This window comes from Camelus ferus, chromosome 4, assembly GCF_009834535.1.
Source record: "Camelus ferus isolate YT-003-E chromosome 4, BCGSAC_Cfer_1.0, whole genome shotgun sequence".
NCBI classification, from domain to species: domain Eukaryota; kingdom Metazoa; phylum Chordata; class Mammalia; order Artiodactyla; family Camelidae; genus Camelus; species Camelus ferus.
In genome coordinates, this window is record NC_045699.1 from 9,277,214 (window position 1) to 9,303,841 (window position 26,628).

General features: G+C 41.8%; 2 protein-coding genes across 5 annotated transcripts in view; one reads left to right on the top strand and one right to left on the bottom strand.

Moving 5' to 3' along the window:
• On the bottom strand, positions 1-16,996 carry IDNK (IDNK gluconokinase). Of its 3 annotated transcripts, XM_032477514.1 has the most exons (7): positions 16,841-16,996; positions 16,432-16,462; positions 15,951-16,037; positions 6,723-6,766; positions 4,771-4,906; positions 1,167-1,288; positions 1-214 (listed from the first exon to the last, which is right to left on the bottom strand). In XM_032477514.1, exons 1-7 carry the CDS (start codon positions 16,888-16,890, stop codon positions 145-147), a joined length of 540 nt encoding a protein of 179 aa, XP_032333405.1. In that variant the 5' UTR covers positions 16,891-16,996; the 3' UTR covers positions 1-144. The 3 variants fall into 3 exon arrangements, with proteins under 3 accessions (XP_032333405.1, XP_032333406.1, XP_032333404.1); XM_032477515.1 differs by lacking the exons at positions 1-214; positions 1,167-1,288 and adding an exon at positions 7,769-7,818 and having other exon boundaries at positions 2,632-4,906; positions 16,841-16,857; XM_032477513.1 differs by lacking the exons at positions 1-214; positions 1,167-1,288 and having other exon boundaries at positions 2,632-4,906; positions 16,841-16,992.
• Positions 16,997-17,112: 116 nt separating this feature from the next.
• Positions 17,113-26,628, top strand: part of FRMD3 (FERM domain containing 3) — a 296,566-nt gene continuing 287,050 nt past the window's right edge. For both annotated transcript variants that reach the window (XM_032477519.1, XM_032477520.1), the window contains exons 1-2: positions 17,113-17,278; positions 17,936-18,082. The gene's annotated coding sequence lies outside the window, so the exon portion shown is untranslated. The remainder of the gene's footprint in view (positions 17,279-17,935; positions 18,083-26,628) is intronic.

The window sequence follows — 26,628 nt, forward strand, 5'->3', positions numbered from 1 at the left end:
TTAGAGCAAAACCAGTCATTAACTTTATTGATGAATGAGCAGTTTGGTGAGGATCGGTGAATACTGCTGGAGCAGACTGACTGGGCCTGGAGATGTGGCTTTCAAGAGGGCTTGTTCACGTAGCTGTTTAACTGCTACGTGTATTCATCTAGGAGTGCAGTCGGGGTCTTGGTTCCTCTCCACGTGGGCCTCTCTGCAGGGCTGCTTTCTCTTCCTCACAGCATGGTTGATAGGTTTCAAGAGCAAGTATTTCAAGAAAAAGGAAAGCTGTCAGTTTTTTAAAGTCTGGCCCCCCAACTGCCCCAGTGCCATTTGTCCCATATTCTGATGGTCAAGCAGTCTTAGCTTGCCCAGATTTAAGGGTCATAGGCCCAGCTGCTTGCTGGGTACGATGTCATAGAATTTGTGGTTGTCTTAATCTACCACACACACTGTGATCCCTGAAGGGGAAAAATGTTGGAGGAGCACATTTTTGTTCTCCAGTGTTCACTCTCTCTCAAGGGAGAACTAGGGACTCATCTGCTTATTGAATGCTGTAGAAGGAACAGGGTACACCTGACCGAGCACCCACCTTTGGCGAAACAGTCTGTCCAAAAGAAGCATGCATTCTAGTCGGCTGTCTTATTAGCATTTGGTAATAAGGTTAGTGAGAAAGGCTTGGCTCTTGTCGGGAGAAGAGAAGGCCTTTGATTTTCATTTTTGTTGAAAAATGTGGTAATACAGATATAACAAAATTTACTGTTGTAACCATTTAAAAATACGTAGTTCAGTGGTGTTTAAGTACATTCATTCAGTGTTGTGTTACCATCACAATCATCCAGAACTTTTTGTCATCCCAAGAGGGAACCTCGTAGCCATTAAGCAGCCACCATTCCTCCCTTATTACCCCAGCTCCTGGCAACCACTAATCTGCTTTCTGTCTCCTATGGATTTACCTGTTCTGGATCATATAAATGAAATTATGTAATACAGGCATACTGCGAAGATTGTGTGGGTTCAGTGCCAGACCACCTTAATAAAGCTAATGTTGCAATAAATTGAGTCCTATGAATTTTTTGGTTTCCCAGTGCATATAAAAGTTATGCTTACACTATACTGTAATCTATTACGTATGCAATAGCATTATGTCTAAAACACAATGTGCATACCTTAATTAAAATACTTACTGCTGAAAAATGCTAGCCATCTGAGCTTCAGTGAGTTGTAATCTTTTTGCTGGTGGAGAGTCTTGCCTTGATGTTTGCGGCTGCTGACTGGTCAGGGTGGTGGCTGCTGAAGGTTGGGGTGGCTGTGGCATTGTTTTCCAGTAAGACAACAGTGAAGTTTGCTACATTGACTGACTCGTCCTTTCACAAGTGATGAGGTCTAGGGTCCTATTGAGCAATGGCCCATGACTTTTCAACCTTCATCCACAAAGTGAAATTAAATTTCCCACAGCATCTAAGATTGGTTGCTGGGGGGGGAAGCTCCACTGGAGAGATTCAAGATTACATGGAAATCAGCTCCAGGCTAGATTTCACATGAGATTCTGTAGGGGTTGAAACATTGATGCCCAACCCAGCTTGTGGGCCTGACGTCTAATCAATCAAATATTTCCTTGGTAATTGTTGGGCATTCATTAATGCCCATAATAGTTAATATTCCAATCTCAATTCCAATCCAATTACTCAGTGAATGGAGAATAAACCTGCATATTACAGTTTCAGAAAATTAAAATCTCTACTTGATGGTATCATTAAGTCAGCCTATTTTAATTTCTCCCTTGTACTCCTACCCACTGAAAAGTCTGCTCATCAGAGCAGTCTCTAGTGAGGCACAGGACATGAGTACTGGACCTCTGACAGCATGTGGTGACAGGTACCTTGTACGTGACCCAGTGCTGCACCTAGAGCCCAGCATTTTTGGGGTCCTGATTCCAGAGCCTGCTGTTGAGCAGGTTGCCCAGTCACCCTGGGCTTCAAGGACATCATCTCAGACTCTGTCTGATTTGACCTGGCCAAGGGCTGGGAAGCAGGGAGGAGGCCTATCAGAGCTCAAAGACTGAAGACTCACTCAGAAGGGGTTCCTAAGTTCTCACACAGAAGTTTCAGCCTCTGGCCTCAGATGCCAGGGGATGACAAGTAATACAAGAGCTAACATTTGTTGAACAGTTAGTATGTTGTGTTTCAGTCTCAGCACTTTGCATGTGTTGTCTCAGTTCCCTTAACTTTATGAGGCAGGCGGTGACTCCATTTAATAGAAGAGGAGAATGTTTAAGCTAAACATCTTTTCTGGTGGTGGGGAGTCCTACCAGAGGGTGTGTTAACGTGGTATTTGCAGGACTGAGGAAATCTTCGGTTGGCATCTATTTTTGAACCACTGCAAACATTTCTCACTTGCCCCTTCTTCCCCGGTCATAGAGGCTGGGCAGGGGTGTGGTCAGGGCTGGGTGGGGAGCAGCATTCCACAGCCTCTGACCCAGAGATTTGGCCCTTGGCAACTAGATAGGGTTCTTAAGGGTGGGAGAGCAGTTTGTGCTTGTATGTCCCCCAGGGCCACAAGAGGGCAGTACTGGCCTACACTGCAGCCTCCCTCCCTGTGGCCATTCTTGGGAAGATCAGAGCCATGGTTCTCAGCCCCACCAGCATCTTCTTTTTTTTTTTTTTTTAAATAACTATTGTCTCATGCCCCCTTTGTCATCTTGAAGTGAAATTAATTCCTAATAAGACTTACCTAAGCAAATAATATGATACTTTAACTCTGAAGGGAGGAAAAAAGGGAAAGTGATGTGTAATAAACCAGTGGGTCTCAGTATGTGATGCTTGGACATGGCTACAGTAGATGAACACAGTAGAGTTAGTTTGGTGCTTTGCCCATCAGTAGATCACTGACAATAAAGAATTAGAAATGCAGGTGGATGTAGATGGTTGTATTCCTGACAAATTCACTGTGATTTTCTGAAATGGTAAACAACTCTTAGTAAAGTTAAAAATAAAGTAGAATACCATTTTCCCTTTATTGCAGTCTTGGAAATTTCAGTATATATTAAAACTGCGAAAATGTTTTTATTTATATGTAATAGAGAGTTAGATTCAATGTTCCTATAATTATAAACAGCCTTTTTCGTTTGATCCTACTTGAAAGTCTAGCAGGATATCTGAAAATTCTTTTTTGTGAAGAACTGCCTTCACTGAGAACTGCAGCTGGTACCAGAGGATAGAAGATGCTCTGTCTTTCCACTCCAGCGTAGGTTCCCTGAGAGCCGGGGCTTTGTGTTATGGGTCCTCGAGCTCTCCAGAACGCCCATCACAGCACTCAGCACAGACTCACCGAGTACAATGAGCTGAATGAGTCCTTTCTCTACACCTGAGGGTGACTCTCATCTAGCCAGATTATCTTGACTGGTCAACTTTAGGACCTAGACCTTGAATATGAATGCTGATGTAAACCTAAACCAGGCAGGAGGTACCCCAAATAGTCTGGCAGAGAGGAAGATCCAGGGCTTCCCATCTGTTTAGGCAAGGTCCATCCACCCAGAAGGGCCCTTTACTCTTTACATACACATACTCTTTTTGCAGTTCCTGAGACAAAAAAAAAAGTATATCCTTGTGAAAGAAAACAGGTAATTGGTTCCAAACTCACTTTCTGGCCAGAACCAGCCAGTGGCCCTGGTTAGGATAGAAGGATAAGGAAGCTTCTTGGAGTCCCATGGGGGAAGGGCTCAAACCCAACCTTTGCTGGCCGTGTTGCAGCTTTGCTAGCTGGTGCCTGGTAAGCTGTGTGCGAGCAACACACCATCACCTCGAGCCTCCCCACAGCCTCGCCGACCTGGCTGCCACCGGCACGTTGCTGCCCATTGGAAGGTTTTGTTTCAGGTTTTGGCCATAGCAACTCATGTTCCTTCCTCACCTGCCTAGCGTCCATTTATGGCTTTTACAGCAGGAAGGTAGGTAGGCTGATAACCAGACTGGTAATCACAGGGGTTTCTATAAATGAGTGGGGGGCAGACTGAAATCAGTGAGTCCTGCACTTCATTCAGTCAAGTTCCATGTCTCCAATTTTTTTTTTAAACCATGAATTATTTATGCCTTTTATTTATCTTGAAATGATCCAAAGAGAGGATTAAGAGGTGTGTGGTGTAACGTGACTTGCTGGTGAATGGTCAACTTTATACACATCTCTGCTCAAGACCAGTCTACAGAGGGTGCTGAGGACAGTCAAGTTTCATTTATTTGAGTACAGCCATGATCAGAGATGTTCCAAATAAGGTCATGATTTACAGCATCAATTATAGAATTTCCTCTGATCATTTGATTGGATCACACAAATTTAAATTTCAATTAAAGCTGTGCTTTCAAATTTTCTTATCCTTTTCTCTGAATGTGCCAGAGCATGATGACAAGAGTACCACAAATTCCTAAAAATATACCCAAACGAGCGTATCTCAGCACACTGTCATTTGTTCACCTTAAGAAGAATCTAGAATACTTATCACCAAGGATACTGCAACATGGTTTGGGATGGGAGATTGAGATTTGCGCCTAATTCTATTTTGGACCACTGATAGAAATGATTCTCACTTCATTTTAGAGTTTCCATAATTATAACAACTATCTCTGAAGGATTTTTGTCCACACTGATTTGGATGAAATTTTCTGGAGCTGATGGGGGCTCCAGAGTATTGAACTGGGACTGCAGTAACTCAGGGGGCATAAAATGTCCTTTTCTTTTGAGTAAGCGTCCAGAGATGACCTCAAATGACCCAGTCAGATGGACCACAAGGAGCTTTACCTCAGCCGTCTTTTCTTCCTTTCCGGACTCATCACGCTTCAGAGGTGCACCGTCTTTTCCTTGTATTAAGATGTCTCTGTATACTTTCTTCAGAGCTGAACAGGCTAGAACTACATGCTGTCCAGAGGCTACATCTCTGTGGGGAGGAAAAAAAAGCAGGGAAGGAAGTAGGGGGAGATGCTAAAGAGTGAAGACATTTAAAATAATTGGTGTCAGGTCTAGTTTGAGGACTCCAAGTCCTAGTTCTCTGACAGTGGAAGGCGTTACGAATAGTGGCCAAGTATCAGGCAGTCCTGGTTTTGAGGTAAAGATCTTCAGCTAGTGAGCCATCTTGGGTAAGGTTTTACCTCCCTGAGCATCAGTTTATCATCTGTTAAATGGGGCTGCTCAGAGTACCTGCCCATGGAACTGGTGAGGAAGTTTATCAAGGTGCCCGGCACACACTGCCGCTTGGTAGGATGTGGCTCAGCTGCCACTTGTGGACATGGGTGGCTGCCAGCAGGTGCTGGCATCCTACACACAGCTCAGCTCAGACTCTTCCTCAGGTGTTCAGTGATTTGAATTCCACAACTGGCTTCTCTCCATTCCTACTCTACAGTGTGCTGGAAGAGTCTGGGGAAGTTACCAGTGCAGAGCTGGAGAAAGCAGGAGAAAAGGGAGAATCAGTCCCTGTGAGGTCAAGGTGAGTGGGATGTGAGAAGCTTCCAGGGATGCGCTAAGGAAAAAAACCTGAGCCAGAAGTAGAGGTAGAGCGACAAGGCACCAATAAGAGAAATCCAGTGTGGTCCCAGACCGTACATGCGGGTGAGCCCTGCTCCCACCAAGCCCATGTGTACCGTCCCCGGGGCCAGGAAGGAACTAAGTAAAGGGGTGAAGGGCAAATGCTAGACTGGGTACTTAGTAGAAAGTTCAGTTCAAAACAATTCTGAAGGGCCTGCCTTGATCTATGGCCAGTGTGGACTGGGGACCTAGTGGGTGGAGAGTCATCAGCAACAACCTTATGTCCCCGAGCCTTCCAGCTCTTCCCTCGGGCCATGAGTGAGAGCTTTTTTATTCTGAGCCTGGAGGTCTGTTATCTGCTCTCCTGAGGATCTTCACTTCTGCTTCTATCACAGGTCAGTATATTTGATCTCTGACAAGTGTATTTATGTTAGAGACCCGGGTGGGCAGGAAGTTTCAAACCCTGAAACCCTAAACCTTTATTAAAACCCTAAGCCCATACAAAGACAGGGCTGCCAGCCATGTTTGTGCAGTGTGAAAAAAGCAAACTGAATTTTAAATCATAAATATACTCCAATATCATATATGGCCCTGATGGTTTTAGATTTATAAAACTTTATCTCAGGAAGATTTAGAACCCATTTCCTGCAACTTCTTTATCCTCCGTGTCCCAACCAGGATTCCCAAGGCTCAGGCCCGCAGGTGGGTAGGGAGGACCTGGTTTGCTCGGAGGTGTGCTACAGAGCTGGACAACCCTCGTGGCCACTTATCTGTTGACTTACAGATGACCCCAGATCTTCGCAGTTGTCAGAACTTGCAGTAGGAGGGAAGTAACAGTGGTGGCTAACATGTGGCTATGACAGTGGTGTCATCAGTTACTTTTTTCAGCACTTACTATATGTATTAGGTATTATTCACCTCACTAATTCTTCACAACAATCTGTGAGTAGAAACTGTATTTGTTCCATTTGCAGATGAAGAAATAGGCTCTCGGAAGCCAGTAGCTGACCAAGACTCCCAGCGAGTAACAATGGGTTTGTCTAGAAGTTTGATTCCATTAGGTTGTGTCAGTGGCTGATGTGAAATTGTTGGTTACTTGATAGAGGCGCATTCCATCTCTGGGATCCATCTCTGGGATCGGTTGGCTGTGATTTCAAGAGTGTTTTTTGCCCTGTACTTTCTGATGGGTTTTCTTTATTCATTGACTTGTCCAAGGCCTGATGCTCTCTTACCTTTGTAAAATGTCATGCAGGTTGCAGAGCCATGGAATCCTGTCCTGGAAAGAAAACAGACACACAGTGGCTTTTCCAGGTACTGTTTGTACAGAACATAGTTCATCATGTTCTTCAGTGTTAAGGTCCAGAGAGGTCTTAGTGTTTTTGAGAAGTAGGCCATACTCAGGACTGAAGGGTCAAGTCCCTGGGCATTTAAGCAAAAGCATCTTCCTAGTCCAAGCATCAGAGGCTCTTCTCACAATAAGAATTGCCCTAAAATGCCACTATGTAACTAACCTCCCCCATCTCCATCTCCCCATTGTTAATATATTTTCCCTGTTTCTGACAAGTTTACAAATCTTTTACTGAACTGCATGATTCTTTAGGTGCCTCTGAACTCAAATGTGGAGAAGTATTCACAGAAACCCTTATATAAGTCAGCTGCCCCCAATCCTATTTTTCAAACCTTCCAAAACAAAGCTCCTATAAAAACATTATGAGAATTTTGTATTTTTCCAAAGAGAAGTCAGAGGAAGTTCACAAAGGACACCCTAGAGTGTTTCACAAAGAAATCCTCTTGGGATAAATATTGATTGGCCATAATACATTAAAAAAACAAACCAAACTTTTTATTGTGGAAATTTTAAACATACACAGGAACAGACAAAATAGTACAAAACAATCTTTTATGGTGCTCATAACCCAGATTCAATAATTTTAAACTCACAGTCTGGTTTTATATCTGTCCCAACCATATCCTCACCCGTGTCCCCATCCTTTATCATTCAGAAAATATGATGCATCTTTAAAAGTCCATGCTCTTAAACATCTGACTACTCCCATTTTATTTAGGGTTTTTGTGTTTATATAATAGAGACTGACCTCCATTTGTTTTTCTTGTCCACATTAAATTTTGGTATCAAGGTTATAGTAGCCTCATAAAATAAGTAGGGCGGCTTATAAGGAGACTGGGGAAACCACTGTGCACTCTGTCCTGCCTCTGCTGCCCTCCCCCTCAGTTACCCAGTAAGGATGCAGTAAAAAGCTAGGAGGAGGGTGCTCACCAAGAAGCTGACCATGCAGGCATCCTGATCTTGGACTGTCACCCTCAGAACTGTGAGAAACAAATGTCTATTGTTGAAGTCAACCTGTTATGGGTGTTCCGTTATAGCAGTCTAAGCTAAAACTCATCTGAAAAACTGTCTGGGCCTGGGGACTTTTTTGAGGAGAGATCTCTGATTACAGATTAAATTTCTTTAATGAGCATTGTGTTACATGCAGGTTTTCTATTCTTGATTCAGTTTTGGTAACTGTAACATTTGAGATAGCAGGAAGCTGGATTCTAAAGCCAAATGCTTTAGAATCAGCAAAGTTATATTTTTATTTGGGGGGAAAAAAGCAGACTGTGTTCCTGAGCACTGTCTGTGCCATCAAATCACAGCCATCCAAAACTACTTTCCCACAGGAATTTATATTTTTCTACAAAAGTGTCCAATTTTACCTAAGTCTTTTTTTGTTCTTTTTAAAAAAAATTGAAGTATCATTGATTTACAATGTTGTGTAAGTTTCAGGTGTACAGCAAAATGATTCAGTTATACACATATATTTTCTTTTTCAGACTCTTTTCCATTATAGTTTATTACAAGATATTGAATAGAGTTCCCTGTGCTACACAGTAGGTCCTTACTGTTTATTTTATATATAGTGGTATGTATATGTTATTTTCCAAGATTTCTAATTTATTTCTTCCGTCCCCTCTTTTCCCTTTGGTAGCTGTAAGTTTGTTTTCTATGTCTGTGAGTCGTTCTGTTTTATAAATAAGTTCATTTGTCTCACTTTTTAAGATTCCACATGTAAGTGATATCATATGATAATTGTCTTTGATTTACTTCCCTTAATATGATAATCTCTAGGTCCATCCAATTTGCTGCAAATGGCATTATTTCCTTCTCTTTTACAGCTGAGTAATATTCCATTATATAGATATACAACATCTTCTTTATCCATTCATCTGTTGATGGACATTTAGACATTGTTTCCATCTTTTCCAGATATATGCCCAGGAGTAGGATTGCAGGATCATAGGGTAACTCTATTTTTAGTTTTTTAAGGAACCTCCATACTGTTCTCCATAGTGGCCGCACCAATTTACATTCCCAGCAACGGTCTAGGAGGGTTCCTTTTTTTCCACACCCTGTCCAGCATTTATTATTTGTAGACTTTTTGATGATGGCCATTCTGACTGCTGTGAAGTGCTACCTCATTGTAGTTCCGATTTGCATTTCTTTACTAATTAGCAATATTGAGCATCTTTTCATGTGCCTGTTGGCCATCTGGATGTCTTTTTGGAGAAATGTCTATTTAGGCCTTCTGCTTATGTTTTAATTGGTTTTTTTTTTTTTTTTTTTTTTTTTGATGTTGAGCAGTATGAGCTGTTTGTATATTTTGGAAATTAATCCCTTGTCGGTCTCATCACTTGCAAATATTTTCTCCCATTCCATAGGTTGTCTTTTCATTTTGTTTATGGTTTCCTTGGCTGTACAAAAGCTTTTAAGTTTAATTAAGTCTCATTTGTTTATCTTGTTGTATTTCCAGTACTCTAGGAGACAGATCCAAAGAAATATTGCTGTTATTTATGTCAAAAAGTGTTCTGTGTTTTCCTGTATGAGTTTTAGAGTATCTGGTCTTACATTTAGGTCTTTAATCCATTTTGAGTTTAACTGTGTGGGTTTATTTCTGGGCTTTCTGTTCTGTTCTACTGATCTGTTTTTGTGGCAGTACCATACTGATTACTGTAGCATTGTAGTATAGTCTGAAGTCAGGGAGCATAATTCCGCCAGCTCCATTCTTCTTTCTCAAGATTATTTTGGCTAGTTGGGCTCTTTTGTGTTTCCACCCAAATTTTAAAAATATTTTGTTCTAGTTCTATGAAAAATGCCATTGGTAATTTGATAGGGACTGCATTGAATCTATAGATTGCTTTGGGTAGTATGGCCACATTCACAATACTGATTCTTCCAAACCAAGAACACAGTATATCTTTTCATTTGTTTGTATCATCTCCAATTCTTTTCATCAGTGCCTTATATTTTGAGGTACTCCTAAGTTGGATGCATATAGATTTACAATTATTATTATCTACTTGGACTGATCCCTTGACCATTATGTAGTGTCCTTTTTGTCTCTTACAACAATCTTTATTTTAAAGTCTATTTTGTCTAAGTGTTGTTACTCCACTTTCTTTTGATTTTCATTTGCATGGGATATATTTTTACACCCTCTCACTTTCAATCTGTATGTATGTCTAGATCTGAGGTGCACTTCTCACAGGCAGCATATGCATGGGTCTTGTTTTTGTATCTTTTCAGCCAGTCTTTGTCTCTTGATTGGAGCATTAATCCATTTACATTTAAGGTAATTATCGATATGTATGTTCTTACTGCCGTTTTGTTAATTATTACGGATTTGTTTTTGTAGGTCTTTTTTCTCCTTCTTTTGTTTTCTTCTCTTGTGATTTGATGACTATCCTTAGTGGTATGTTTGGATTCCTCTTTCCTTTTTGTGTGTATATCTAATATATATGGTTTGTAGTTAACAGAAGTTTTGATATAGCAGTCATTATATATATACACATACATGATTGTTTTTAATTGTTAATCTCTTAATTTCAAAGGCATTTTAAATACCCTGCACTTGTACTCTGCTCTCCTCACAATTACTGGTTTTGATATCATATTTTACATCTAATTGTTTTGTGTATCCCTTAACTGTTTATTGTGGATACAGATGATTTTACTACTTTTGTCTTTTAATCTCCTTACTAGTTTGTGTGGATGACTTCCTACCTTTACTGTATGTTTGCCTTTATTGGTGAGCTTTTCCATTTCGTACGTTTCTTGTTTCTAGTTGTGCCCTTTTCTCTTCCAACTAGAGAAGTTCCTTTAGCGTTGTTGTAAAGCTGGTTGGGTGGTGCTGAATTCTTTTAGCTTTTGATTGTCTGTAAAGCTTTTGATCGCCATCAAATCTGAAGGACAGCCTTGCTGGGTAGAGTATTCTTGGCTGTAGGTTTTTCCCTTTCATCACTTTAAATGTATCATGCCATTCACTCTCTTCTGGCCTGTAGAGTTTCTGCTGAAAAATCAGCAGGGAGTTCCTTTGTATGTTATTTGTTGCTTTTTCCTTGTTGCTTTTTAATATTTTCTCTTTATTGTTAATTTTTGTCATTTTGATTACAGTGTGATTTGGTGTGTTCTTCTTTGGGTGACTTGTCTAAGTTCCTTTCTCTCCTCTATTCCTATTGTGCATAATCAAGCTTTTCTACTATATTCATGAACTAATGGGGGTGAGAACACTGTTATTTATATGGTGATCTTTAAAAAAAATTTTTTTTTAGCCTCCTGGCTATATTTTCTAAAACATTTCCTCTAACAGAAAGTTGCAACAGAGTAGGGTGACTGGAACTTGAAGACTCACCAGTCAGTAGGATGGGCTGTTTCCCAGCTAGGATCCAGTCCTACAAAGATGTGGTACCTTCAGGCCTGCAGGAAGGGCAGTGCAGGCCACATACTTGGTAAAGCGGTATACTTAGGATCAAGGGGACTAACGTCAAGAGTGTTTTACATGCAAATGTGGGCATCCAGCTTCAAGTCGCAGAAATGATGACACTTTGTGTGTATGTATGTGTGTTTGATAATTGATTTGTTTAGATGTCAACTTTCATAAAATTAAGGAGTCTTCTTAACAGCATATGGGGGGCCACAGTGAGGTACCTTCTTAAGCTCTTGGAAAAGAAGGAAATAAGCTTGTTCTTAAAGGCTTTAATTTAAAGATCAACACTTAATAGAGAGGGGCAGAGATGAATAAACTCATCCAAAGGAGTAAGGGTGACCCTCAGGCTAGCAAGACATCACTGTGATTGAACCGCATATTTTTACACATATAAAGGAAGCATGTCTGTCCCAGTGAGGCTTGACGGATGTGAAAGCCCCAGGCAGGAGCCTCCACTGCAGATTTAAACACTGTCCAGAGGACATGGGGTTCTGGTCATAGGACTTTGAACATCATGTTCTCAGTAGCAAACTTCTTCCTATAAAGGGATTAGAAACCTTTAGAAACCTTAGCCCTAACTCTCCTACTCTTCTGATTGCATGTTCACTGAGAAGCCTGATTGTATGTCGGCTTCTGAGATCAGATCAATGTGAGTGTTACGAGCCATGTGGCAGTTAAAATTCTCCTGTAAGTTAATCAACTGGCAGTTTTGGTTTTATGTAGGAACCTTGTGAACCTGGGGTTCTCATATGAGACATATCAGGGTTTGAGCCTGCAAGACAGGGCCTGACTACCGTGATCATTGAGCACTGGGGATATAAATATGAACGTTGCAGTCCCTGTCCTCAAAGGAGTGACAGCCCGATGATGGTGGATGATCAATTAAACTACCCACAGGGCAGTGAGGAGGGCTCAAGGAATTATACTAAGACGGGCTATGATAAGACAGTAGGGGAAGAGGTCAATTTTGACCAGACTCTAGGATAAAGGATAAAGAGGATTTCAACTGAAGTAGGGCCCACCAAGCAGTGGAAGGGCAAGACCAGGAGCATTAAAGCTGGTTTCCCAAGACTCTTGAGTAAATGGATGAGGGAGGAGCTTAGCACTGGTGAGCAGAAGGTGTGGGAGCTGATATGTGAAGAAGGTCAACAGACACCATCAGGGATATGGTCAAGACCTTAAGTGACCTGCTAAGGAATTTGGACTTTATTGTCAGGGTCTTAGGGAGGACTTGGACACACAAGCTCCAAATTTTGTATTCATTGACATTTGTGAATAAAGGGAGTGATCAAGATCTCCTTTTCACAGGTGCAGAAACTGGGGCAAAATGGAGGAAATATTAGAGCAGATTCACTGAACTGTAGGTATGAATAATTACTACAGACAATATGATAACTTAAGAAAGTCAAACACAAAGTCTTAGGGAAAAGAGGAGGAAACAACATAAACCAAATGAGTATTTCTACTTGCTGGATCTGATGTTCTAGGTCACCTCATTTCTGATAGTCCCTACATGCAGGGATGTGGCCGGGAAAGGGTACTCCCAGCCCCCAGCCTAGTGCTCAGGCACTTAGGGGTAAATCAGAGCATCATGAGGACAGAGAAAGCTTCCTTGGCCCAAGATTCCAGTGATCTGATGAAAACATCTAGGGAAGCAGTGTCTTCTGGAAGGGGACAATGGTTAAATGAAGCTTGGAGGAACAGATGGAAGAGGAGAGTATTCGGCATTACTGGGGGAGGCAAAGAGAGGGCAAAGAAAGTGGGAGGGGAGCAGAAGGTGCCATGGACGAGTTTTATCTGGTGCAAAAGTGAACTTAAGCCCACAGAGGAAAGAATGCATGTAAAAATAATATGTACCCCCCAAAAGAGGGTAAAAAACTCAAATTCAGTTAGCAGATATTTTTGGAAGATGAAACCAAGAGTGATGTATTCTGTGAAAGAATTTTTCAACACTGGTCAAATTTTCTATACAGGATAAGCACTATATTTATAATCAGGAAAAATTCTCAAAAACTCCTCTTTCAGATAGACTTTGAGGGTGGAGTCTGTTCACGTGTCACTGTGGGCCGCCAGGACAGTATGGACCTGGCGCCTAGAGGAGACTCACTGACTGGCAGCTTGAAAATTCTTTATAATTTTTATTATCACCATCACGCTAATACTGTATCTTAGCCTGGTGGCTTATCTTTCAACACCAGCGCTGTCCAACAGACCTTTCTGCCCTGATGGAAATGTTCTCTACCTATGCCATCTGTGTTAATACCCACCAGTCTGTGTTAATACCCACCAGACACATGTGGTTACTGAACGCTTGAAATGTTGCAGTGCAACCTAGGAACCGGAGTTTATTTACATTTAATTTAATTGAAGTTTAACTGAAATAGCCTTAAGGAGCCATTGGTACATTTAACTCAGGTTCTTTCCTTTCAAATCTAAGCCTTCTGAGCACAAAACCCTCCCCAAACTCTCCTCAGACTCTCTACCCCAAGACAAACCTGTGTCACTGCCTCCATCACTCTACCTGATCTTCAGCCCAGTATCCTGAAGGTGAGGCTGGTTGCCAGGGCAACCAGGAGGGCATTGGTGCTAGCCCAGCTATGACCCACCCTTCACTCTTAGATTTGCTGTGCTCTTGTGAAAAATGTAAACCATCTGCCATTCTACCCCTTTCTCTCCTTGTTCTGCTTCTCTCTAAAGTCAAGCTAACTTGTACAGCTTCCCCTGAATATATTTAGTAACTTGTTATGTTTCTTCCAGTAACTGATAACCTTTTCTTTTGCACAGTAAATTCCTCTTCTGAATTCTACTCCCCACCCTATCCCCATCCATACTGCCCACTTAACAAGCCTCACTGGTGAACAAGGGGAAGGATGTTTAAATGCCATTTTAAAATCCATCCACTTGGGTTGCTTTACTTCCTTAATTTTCATTTGCACTCACCAAGGAGAAAAATACACTAACACTGGCACAATCACATTTTACACACTACACTGAAATGGTTTATGTTACATGTATGTATATATAGATGTGATGTTAGCAACAACAATATGAAGTGATATTTACTAAAGCTTCAGGCATGTCTCTGCACATTTTTTCATATTATCTCATTTAATCCTACCAAGAACCCAATGAAATAGGTCTTGTCAACATCCCTGCTTCACAGGAGGAAAATAAGGCACAGAGAGACGAAGCCATTGCCAAAGGTCACACAAGCTCAGTGGTGGGGCCAGGTTATCTATATTATGTGTCTTATCTGTAATAAACATCATTATTATGTTTAATTAATTATCTGTATCTCTTTTAGGGTTCCCTCTCCCTACCTATTCAAGTTTTGATGGTTCAAGGCTTGAACCATCGCAAACTCAAGCTGCATTCCCTGAAACAAAAAATGCACCCTCAGAATGCTCTAGAATTAGACCTCATGTGGTTTTATGACTCCAGTGCTTCAAGGCAGGACAAAGAGAAAACAGTGGGATGTAACTGGGGGTGAGCCAACGTCACCGAAAGTGAAAACACCAGTGTTGCTCTTTGGCCGGTTCCATTCTGTACCTCCTCTTTGCACACCCTTGGCACGTGTGCCTGGATGGGGCCCTGCTCTCAGCTGCTCTGTGGACCCAGCCCTCCACTCTGCCCTCACAGTCTCTCCTGAGTTACAGTCAGTCACGCCATGAATCTATAGTTTGTGACTCTGATTTGAGAGAGACTTTCCAGGAAAGGGCCTCATGACAGTGCATAAAGGAATGAGGTGCTACTCATTCATTCATTCATTCACTTACAAATATGCCACAGGTATTTTCTGATATTTACTGGGGATATAGAGTGCTTAATAGAAATGGCCACAGTCCCTGCCCTTTTGGAGGTAAAATCTAGCTGCAGAGATAAATATTAATCAAATTCTCACTCCATCAAATGCCACGTTGCAATTGGGCCAAGGATGATAAGGGATCTTGTGCCATGAGAGTTTATTACAGGAGGTTTTACCTAGTAAGTCAGGGAGAGCTTCCCTGAAGAAGGGGCAGGGGAACTGAGGTGGGCAGCATCAGCAGGGTAACAGAAGAAAGGGGAAGTGTATTCCACACAGTAGGAACAGCAGACTCAAAGGCCCAGCAGGAAGGAGCATGGAGGTAGGAGTGATTGAAAGGGGTCATGGATGGCTCCAGTGGAGACAGTAGGGGGGGACACCCAAAGGGACTGAATAGGGCATGGTCAGTCCAGCCTGACTGTGCATGTGCAGGAGTTTAGGTGTTTGGTCTTGACCCTGAGATCAGTGGGAGACCTCCAGGGAGCCAGATTTGAGTTTGCAAAGATCTCTGTAGCTTTGGGATGGATGCCAGGGTCTCGTGAGATGGTCAGCTGACAGGTCCTGGGAAGAGAAGATGCACTTCCTCACATATGAGGCACAGGGGAGCCTCTGCTCCCTCAGGGATTACATTCTGCAGATTACAGTCCTTTAGCAAAGTGTTTTTGGAAGATCCTGCCAAGCTGGGGCAGAGGGTGGCATCACTCCTGACTCTGAGTTTAGACAGTTCAGGGCCAAAGCTAACATACATGGCAGACCTGCTATGCACGTGGCTTTCAGAGCACTGTCCACGAGTTATCTCATGACTCAGGAACTCCTGCATCAAGCACTGCAGGGATCTCAACCTGCGTCACCCAGCTGGAACATAGGTGCTGGAAACTGAAAACAATGAACCTTACCTGGTCACTCAGCGGTATCCCTTTTCCCATCTTCTGTCGATTTTCCTCTGGGTGATAGTCATCAGCATCGTAGAATTTCCATCCCAGCTTTAAAAACAAAGTGAAAGTATGTATATGGCAGGTAGGGTGGCCCATGGGACAGCCACTTGGGGTTACTAACACAAACGGGCTGGTGTAGAAACACCACCACCACCCTCTTGCCCACCAGCCTGAGGACACCCCTCTCCCACCGAGGTGCAGAGGTTTGTAACACTGCCTCATTATCCCTGCTCTCTGGGCTGCTGCAGGTCCTTTTTTTTAATCCATCACTATTTATAATCACCGAGGAGAATAAATTGCTCCATTAGGTTTCACAAGTTGCATGGAGGTGTCTGTGCAGAGTTTACAAACCACTCAGGCCAGAAGAAAGGGTGGAGGAAAGGGAGAGAAGCAACAAGACAACATGATGGGACTCGCGACTGAGAGGCATTAGAATGATTACCTCGGATGCCAGCAGGGCGCCGACAGTCGATCTGTGGAGAGAACACAGATGTTCATGGGACTGCCCTTTCCCACCCCGTTTGGTGCCTCCTTCCATCTGAGAAGCCCTGAGAAGTAGAGGGGTACCCACCAGGGTTAAATACCAACAACTTAAGATACTGAAGCAGTAAGATGGATGCTCTTGACCCTGGAGTCTAGAGCATGACTTTAGTTTTCTCCACGCGCTCCAAGGCGAGCAGACTGGAAAGTAGGGAGAGGGAGCAGGTGCCCGGGTTTCAGTTTCCTCATCAGCAAAGGGAAAGGAGGGGCGCTCCCCAGGGTCCTCCCATCCCCAAGAGTCTGGAACGGCGGCAGCTTTGGCCGCCGCCTCCCCACTTCATCCCCCCGCGCCCCAGCCCGCCGGAACCTACTTCCCGGAGCCGCTCACTCCCATCACCAGCACCGCGCCGGGCGCCGCCATCGCCCAGGCTCGGGATCCTTCGCGCCGCCTACCCGGGCGGCCCGCCCCGCCTTCCCGGCCACGGAGGGCGGAGCCGCATGACTCCGCCCTGCCCGCGCGGGCCGACCCCGCCCCCCGTCCGAGACCCCGCCCCTACAACTCCCCTTCTCCCCCACCCCCACCCCGCCCCTTAGTGGAGACACCCGGCCCCTCAGCGGAGACACCCGGCCCCTCAGCCGCCCCGCCGCGCCCCTCCCAGGCCCAGCGCCCAGGCCGGCTCCGCATGGCCGCCAGCGCCTGGTCCCCGGCGGACGCTCCCCGCCTCAGCGCCGAGACCCCGCCCCCAGCGCTCTACGGCTTCCCCGCCTCCCTGCCCCGCCCGCTGCTCCGCCGCGCCCGCGGCCCGCGGGTAAGTGGAGCGTCCGGCCCTCAGGCGGGAGGGAGCCGGCCCCTAGGCCCGCCACTCGCGGCCCCTCTCGGCAGCAGAGGAGCCTCGTCCTTGCAGGCCGGGCCCTCCTGAACCTCCTCCACCGCTGGAAAGCGCTTTTATTAATTTTTTAAAATGTTGTAACAAGAATAAGGAGAAAATAAATTCACGCTCTCCCGCACCGTGAGGCAACAAGCAGCCAGTCCCAAAATGATTCACCCTCCCATGTAGATAAATGGGTATGAATATTTTATGAAATTTGGCATCATAATGTACACAGTGTTTTGTAACCTGGCAGTTTGTCACAATATTATGAGGCAGGTATCTTTTGGTGTCAAATAGACTGGACCATAGTGGCACATGTCATGTCTCCGCTACCTAATCTGGTTCCTGTTCTCAGGTGAATTACTTAAGGGGAAGAAGCACCCCTTTAAAGGGCCCTTTTGCTTTAAAACAATGTGTTAATTGTGTGCCATTTAAAGTATTTGATTAAAAGTACTTCCAACGACATTCTGCCCAAATTCCTTTGTTACTCAAGTTTATATTACTCTGTGTCCTTGAAAACAATAAAGCTGACATAAAAGCATTTATCTAATGAATATTGCAATTACCCCTGCACTGACTTTTTTTCTTACTTAGAGTGGGTGACACTTCAGTGTTTCTGGATCGAGTTGTGCGGATGAAGAAACTGAGGCCTGGAGAGACGAGGTCACTTGACTAAGGTCTTCAGTTCAGCTGTGGCCACTGAACATTTCTTGACCATCTACCATCTGCAGGACTTCAAAGGTGAATACTGTCACCCTCTAGGTGCTCCCAGGCAGGTAGGGGGATAGATGTGTAAGCATTGCTATGATTAGTGCTCTGCTTTACCAGCTCAGGCAAAAAAAAAAAAAAAAAAAAAAAAATTCACATTTCTTTCAAAGTTCAAATCAGAATGATTAGCAGAAAGTCTGGCTTTTCTCCCCAGATTTTCCTCCTAAGATATCTCCAAGCACCTCAAATTTCGGTACTAGTCAGGGTGGTGGCAGGAAACAGCACAACTCAAGTTGGGTCATCTGAAAAGGATTCAACAAAGGGATTATTTACCGAGATGCTGGTGAGGTCCGTTAAAGCAATGACGGTGTCCTGGTCTTAGTAACTCGGGGTGTGTGAGGGGATGATGGAAGGGAGCCTCTACTGGACTGGGGTAAGGAGAGAGAGCGCTGTGTGGATAGAGGTGTCTGACGGGAAATGTGGCCTTTGGAAGAGAGATGGGTACCCCTTGTTGACCCAACAGGGACAGAATCAGGGCAATGAACAACCTCTCCTCCCCTTCTTCTGCCCTCTGATCTCCTGCTAGTGGCCAAACCCCACTGGCCAATCCTAACTAGAAGGCAGAGAGCTAGAGGGTCTGCTGAGTTGGCCCGTGCATGCCAGTCCCCCCGGCACAGAGCAGGGAAGAGAACGTTGTAGACTATATCTGGTGGGGTAGAGGAAAGATATTCAACACTTTTGTTCTCAAGTCAGTGAACCAATCCTCTTATGCTTGCTTCCAGGACAGCAGAGCTCAGAGGTGCCCCTAAGAGCTGAATTTCACTTTTTTTTTTCTGACACCTGCTGGTCCTGGTTGTCTCAGAGTTCCTCAGCTGTTACTAATGGGCAACCCTGAGCCCCAGCATTGATCTGCTATTAGGTCCTGTCTGTCTACTGCAGTACTGCTGTACCAGCTGAGGCACACGGTGCCCTGCAAACCTGAAGAGACCTTGAGTGAGGCACTGCTTCCTGCATGCATTACTATAGTGACCCAAGTCAGCCTGCACCGTGAGTCTTGTCTAGTAATGGTGGCCGTGGAAAGACTCCTGTATGCAGCTGCCCATTACACAGGGGTTAGATGAGGTGCAGGGGGGCGCATCTTCTCTTAATGAGCACAGACACCTCCCTGGGGAGAAAGCAGCTACCAGGGTGGCTGGGTAGGGCAGATGATTCCGTAAAAGTAGCCTCACATCTGAAGTGTCTTATTAAGAAGAGGTTACATCTGTAACCTCTTCCTTTCCAGATGAATTCTTGATCTTTGCTTAATTTTGAGAATTCAAGCAGATGCATAGGAGAGCCCTGCAGACCAAATCCCAGGTCTTAACCAAGCCCAAAAGTCATCTGTTATTCATCTTCCGGAAGTATTGGTTATATGCTTGCTTCACATCTTCATAACTAAAAAGAGTCACTCAAAGGGCCCAGAACAAAGTTTGCACAAAGACAAATAATTTTAGCTACCTCAGTAGATACAGAACAAGCATTTGACAAAATTTAACATCTCTTCATGGTCAACATACTCAACAAATTAGCAATATCAAATCCTCAACCTGATAAAGAGCATCTGTTGAACCCCACAGCAAGTCTTCTACTTAGTGGTAAAGGACTGAATGTTTCCCGCATGATCAGGAACAAGCAAGGATGTCTGTTCTCACCCCTTCCATTTAACATTCTACTGGATGTTCTGGCCAGGGCAGTTAGACAAGAAAAAAAAAAAAGGCATCAACATTGGAAAGGAATAAGTAAAATTATTATTTCCAGATGGCATGATGTTGTATACAGGAAATTCTGAGGCGTCTACAGTGACCCTATTAGAGCTAATGAACAAGTCCAGCAAGGTTGCAGGCTACAAGATCTACATACAAAAAGCAACTGTATTTCTATATACCAGCAGTGAATAATCTGAAAATGAAATTAAGAAGAAAAACTCCATTTACAACAGCATCAAAAAGAACAAAATAAGGAGGAAAATTTTTAATAAAAGAAGTACAAAACCTGTACTCTGAAGATGTATATATGGGATATGAGGAATTGAGAATGCTCACCCTTCTTTGGGAATAATGTAAATTCATGTCGCCGCTCTTGAAAGATAGCTTGGCATGATAGAGTAGAACTGAATAGGCATATCCTGTGCAATTCTGCAGTTTCGTTCCTAGACTAACACTCCTGGACATATGTACATAAAAGTACAAGAAGTTGTGTTCATAATAGCCCCAAACTGGAAACAACCTGAATATCCATCAGTGATAAGGTGGTTTAATTAGTCATTGCATATTCAAGCAATGAAACACTGTGGAGCCAATAATATGAAGTACAGCTACAAAAGCATATCAAAACCAAAATGCTGATTAGAAGAATTAAATCTGTGCAATTCCCAGTTACAGAAAGTTTAAAGAAAAAATTAAGCAATAAACTTACAGTCTGAGGATGCATATACATATAATAAAACTATGCAGAAAAGCAAGAGAATGATTAAACTAAAATTCTAGATGATGGGTGTCAGAAGGGGCACAAAACATCTTCTGGTAAACTGGCAATATTCTATTTCTTAACCTAGATATTGGATAGTATGATGGTTAATTTTATGTGTCAACTTGGCTAGGGTAAGAGATGCCCAGATAGCTTGTAAAACATTATTTATGGGTGTTTTTGTGTGGTGAGGGGGCGGTTCCAGAAAAGAATAGCATTTTAATTGATAGTAAAGTGATGGCCCTCGCCAGCGTGGTGGACATCATCCAATCCACTGAGGGCCCAAACAGAACAATGGGGAGGAAGGGTGAATTTTCTTTCTCTGCTGAGCTGGGACGTCCACCTTCTCCTACCCTCGGACATCGGGCTCTTGCTTCTCAGGCCTTTGGGCTGGAACTATGCCCTTCCTGGACCTCCAGCTTGCAGACAGCAGATCATGGTAGCAGATCTCAGCCTCCATAATTGCATGGGCCAATAATAAGTCTCCTTCTTTGTATCTATATATTTCCTGTTGGCTCCGTTTCTCTGGAGAACCCTGACTAGTACAGATACACGGGTGTTTCATTTTATTCTTTTACTTTAAACTGTACATACACATCTTACATACTTCTGTATGTATGATGTATCATGCACACACACAATTGGGATCTTTCCTGCCTAGTTTACAAGTCCTAGCAGCAGTGAGGGACTCAGGAAAGTGAGCTGGTGAAGCAGGAGTGCGTACTGTCTGATCTGCTAAGAATCTAAATTGACCTTGACTTTCGTCTCCTCCAGCTTGATTTACTCCTTAACCGGCTGCTAGTGTTTCTGCTGACATGGTAACTATCTCTGACACCAGTGACATGGTAGTGCTCCCTCACTGGTGTTAGTTTGTGACTTCATGCCACTAAATAAGAATTACATTTTAGTTAAAATCAGATCCACTTTAAAACAAAACAGAAATACTCTTTTGCTTATTTTTTTATCATATCTCTAATTCTTCTATCTCCTCTATGAGCGGCCAGTTGATTCAGACTCTTTATTTATTTATCTATTTATCTGTTTATTTATTTATTTTCATTTTAAGAACTGAATCAATTTTATAAATCATTTTGGTGCATTATTCACATTGTGCATTGCTCATCACATAGTTATTTCTTTTAAAAATTTTATAAATGATCATTGAGTTGTGGTCAAAAAAATTCACAGAAATTTCCCACATGTTACGGTTAACTCCAGAGACACTTCTTCAAATGATATTTACAACTTAAAACAAGTACATTATTTTGCTGTGATAAATTATTGGTTTTGTACACTCATTTTAGCTTGTAAATATGCCTTTGATTTCTAATTGTTGTGTACTAGAAATTTCTTCAATAATTCTTCCATGATTGGTCCAAGTGACATCCTCAAGTACTTGATAAAAACATTATACAGGTTTTGTCCAGTTACCAAGACAGCAAAAGACTCCCAAGGACTTATTCTTTTGTTCTGCCTTTTGTCTTCTTTCATTTTTACCACTCTGGAAAGCTATATACTCTGCCTTATTTTAGTAATTTTCCTTAAAGTTTTAGCATGCTTACTTAATTTTTTTAATATCTCTAACCCTTTCATTTTAAAGAGGTTAACATGTTATAGCTTCTCTAAATATTCCTTACCGCTTCACAGATAATGTGATTTTTTTCCCAATGAAGCACAGAAAATAAGTGGCAGATACCTAGAGAACTGGTAGACTATGAACTTAGATAATTCACCTCTTGACTCTCACATTTTTTTGTTTCCATACTCATTAGAGGTAGTGTTTCCTAAAAAAGTTGTTAAAATTCTGAAGTTCCTGATAAGTATCGATCGCTGTCACTCCATTTCTCTGCCACTACACCGCGTTTACTTCCATTATTTAAACTGAATTCAGACAACACTTTAAATGATGACATGCACTACCTATTTCCCTCCCTCCCTCTCTCTCTTTCTCTTCCTTTCTTTCCTTGTGGACATAGTCTGCAAACCCCTATGTCATAATTCTGAATTTTTTCCCCCTCTTTAGGACCTCTAATGAATATTCAAGACACAGGTGGACCAAAATTTTCTGGTGAATAAAATATGTATTTGTCACACATCTTTAAATAATACAAAGAAAGCTGAATCTTAAAAAATTTTTCTGTCTGTATATATATTTTTATTGAAGTCTAGTCAGTTTACGATGTGTCAGTTTCTGGTGTACAGCACAATGCTTCAGTCATACATGAATATACATATATTCGGTTTCATATTCTTTTTCATTATAGGTTACTACAAGATATTGAATATAGTTCCCTGGGCTATACAGTATGAACTTGTTGTGTACCTGTCTTATATATATTAGTATCTGCAAATCTCGAACTCCCAATTTATCCTTTCCCACTCCCTCCCTCACTGGTAACCATAAGTTTGTTTTCTATGTCTGTGAGTCTGTTTCATAAATAAGTTCGGCTTTTTTTTTTTTTTAGATTCCAAATATAAGTGATATCATACAGTATTTTTCTTTCTCTTTCTGCTTGCTTCACTTAGAATGACAATCTCCAGGTCCATCCATGTTGCTGCAAGTGGCATTATTTTATTATTTTGTATGGCTTAGTAGTATTCCATTGTGTAAATATACCACAGCTTTCTTTATCCAGTCATCTGTCAATGGACATTTAGGTTGTTTCCATGTCTTGGCTATTGTAAATAGTGCTGCTATGAATATTGGGGTACATGTATCTTTTTGAAGTAAGGTTTCCTCTGGATATATGCCCAGGAGTGGGATTGCGGGATCATATAGTAAGTCTATTTTTAGTCTCAAGGAATCTCCATACTGTTTTCCATGATGGCTGCACCAGACTACATTCCCATCAACATATAGGAGGGTTCCCTTTTCTCCACACTCTTTCTAGCATTTATTGTTTGTGGACTTTTTGTTGGCCATTCTGATTGATGTGAGGTGATGCCTCATTGTAGTTTTGATTGCATTTCTCTAATCATTAGTGATATTGAGCATTTTTTCATGTGCCTATTGGCCATGTGTATGTCTTCATTAGAGAACTTGTTTAGGTCTTGTGCCCATGTTTGGATTGGGTTTTTTTTTCTTTTTTAAGTTGTATGAACTATTTATATACTCTTGAAATTAAGCCCTTGTCAGTCTCATATTTTGCAAATATTTTCTCCCATTCCATAGGTTGTCTTTTTGTCTTTGCTTATAGTTTCCTTTGCTGTGCAAAAGCTTATACATAATTAGGTCCCATTTAAAAATTTTTGCTTTTTCTATTGCTTGGGTAGACTGCCCTAGGAGAACATTGCTAAGATTTATGTCAAATGTTTTCCCTGTGTTTTCTTGTAAGAGGTTTATAGTGTCTTGTCTTATGTTTAAGTCTTTAAACCATTTTTGAGTTTATTTTTGTGTATGGTGTGATCCCAGTTTTCCCAACACCATTTGCTGAAGAGATTGTCTTTACTTCATGGTGTGTTCTTACCTCCTTTGTCAAAGATTAATTGTCCAAAAGTTTGTGGGTTTATTTCTGGGCTCTCTATTCTGTTCCATTGATAAGAATCTTAAAAATTGATGATAAAAATGATAATAGTCTCCTATTGATGGGAGGAATGGCAGTTGTTCGATATCTTTCATGAGGCAGCTCTATACGACTTGATGAAGCTGAAGTTTCAGGTTAAGTTCAACACCTCATTGGTTTATTTCCTTACACTTGACCTCTATGAATTTAGAGAACACAAATTCACAAAGATAAGTCATCAGGATGATAGCAAGTGCTGGAGGCTCTGTCAGATGGTGTTTGCTTGTTCAGAAGTGATGACAGAGCTCACTGGTGAGTGCATTCAAATGCCAGCATGTCACACATATGTTGCCGCAGAGAAGGATCCCTACTCCAGTCTGGCTTCATTCAGCCTTGGGAAGTTATTCTTCATGTTCTGTTACAAGAATTTGCATACAGTGTGAAAATATGTCCAACAACAGGCTTTGATTTTATTCTTGAACAAATGAAGAACCATTGACTGTTGGAAAAGAGCCCAACTCCACTATCAGTTGTTTGCACAGTTGTTCAGTTTTCTTAAGATATCTTTTTTTTCCATATTAAAACTTGAGAAATTTTGTCCCTGAAGGAATAGGTAAGACAAGTCTCTTGAGAATTATTAAGCAGGCCAATTGAAATAAGAAAAAACTATTCTTACTTTGCATTATTTGTATTATAAAATAATCTTTGTTTTTGAAAAGTGTTATGCCTGACATAGTTCACAAACAGTAAAAGAAACCAAAAAAAATCCACTTTTGACTGCAGTTCAAATAGAATAAGTCTCTTGTCCTCAGCACAAAGTGATCTGAAAAAAAGAAGCAAAACCAAATTCTCTAATCATGCATCTTTGAAAAAAGAATGGTAGTTTTTCTGTTCCCTTGTGTTACATTTCAAAATTGATGGAGCTACCATTAAAGGATCACCCTTGGGCACACCACTTAAATAATTAGGCTTAGTTTCTTCTAAATAATGGGAGAGCATTTTTTTTTTTGTATCTACCTCATAGTGTTGTTGAAATGAAGCTGAAAGCATTTGTAAATTGCAAAATTCGATAGAAATATTGGTGGCATATATTAGTTGATACCAATTTAGGAGGAAACTGTTCAATGTGTATTCCTGTCTTAGCTACTATAGTAAATATTACTATATTACATTGAGTAACATGCTAGTGAGGTGAAATACTCCAAGATTAATTAAACAACATCATGAAGTGTCTGTACAACTTTTAAAAAATATAATGACTATTAAGAATGTAATAGGATGTTTGTGAAAATTGTGGTTTAATATTACATTTCAAATTTCTGAAATCAGTGTAAACAAAATTGTTTGGTCACTTTTTCTTCTGAAATGACCAAACTATCAAAAAACCACTTGATAGGACTTTAGGGACCACCTATGTATGTGGATGGTATTTGGAGCAGCGCAGCTTCCTGTCAGTGGTTGGAGTCTGTCCCCACAGTGGGCATTGATGGCCAGTGATCTTAGACCTGAGTAGTGAGGCTCTTCCCAGCCTGTTGGTCTATCACATGGCGATTCCAGTGCTTCTCGTAACCCCCAGTCCATCCTCTTTCATTTAAGCAGTGTTGGATGTGTTGAGTCAGAAGTTCATATGATTAATAATCAGTTTATGGGTGGGGAAAAATTAGAGGAAATTCCAAGATTTTCCCACGGTCACAGAGCAAATGTGTTACCATCTGAATTTAACTCAGCTCTTATACTTGAGTGTAGGGTGATGGGTCAGGTGGAGTAGAGTTTTTCACTTTTTAAATTCACTGAAAACTCTATTTTATACATTCTTACTTGGTTTTGTTTCTTGATTTATCTCTGGCTTTTATCATATGACATTAAACCCAGACATTTGAACCAAACTTAAGTTCTAACTCCATACAAAACTTCAGCAAACCATGAGGGTGGGAACCTCCTGTAAGCGTGGCCTTTGGGCTAGAGTGAAAGCAACCATGAGCGAGTAAAAGTGAATGAACCGTGAATCATGTGAAAAGACTGCTCGGCCTCAGATGAACTAGAAAATGTTGACTCACTAACCTATATTCTTCTCCGCTTATACTATTAGCCTGCTTTAGTTACACAGCGTGTTAAATAACTTGGATCCTTAATATAAAACACTTCACTTAAAATTTTTGCTTTTTTAGTTGTGTGTAGGAGGTACATTGTCACAAGCATGTAAGAACAAGGGGGTAGATGTTGAGAAGCAGAAAGAAAGAAAAAAAAAATCCTGCCTCGTAAATGTGGTTTTGATTATGTATTCAAGGAAAGCAGTTAAAATTTTTTGCTATCTTAACTTGGGGAAAAAGGAAACCTAAAAAAAAATAAAAAAAGATCATACAAGTGAAAGGCTTCTTTGTTCAAATCCTGAATATTTATTGACATCAAACCCAGGTGATTGAATTTCTTCCTACCCTCATTGGATGGATGGAAATAAGTAAGGTTGCTGTGAATATTCTTGAACATGTCTTTTGATGGACATAAGAGCTCATTTCTTTGGAATATACCCAGGAGGCAGTTGGATTGTTTTAACCTGCCACGTTATCGCCA

Coding starts and splice junctions, on each gene's coding strand:
- IDNK (XM_032477513.1), bottom strand. CDS start 16,890: ATGGCGGCGCCCGGCGCGGTGCTGGTGATGGGAGTGAGCGGCTCCGGG. Junction 16,463..16,840: donor GGAGTGAGCGGCTCCGGGAA/GTAGGTTCCGGC, acceptor TTCTCTCCACAG/ATCGACTGTCGGCGCCCTGC. Junction 4,907..6,722: donor CTGCATGACATTTTACAAAG/GTAAGAGAGCAT, acceptor TCCTCCCCACAG/AGATGTAGCCTCTGGACAGC.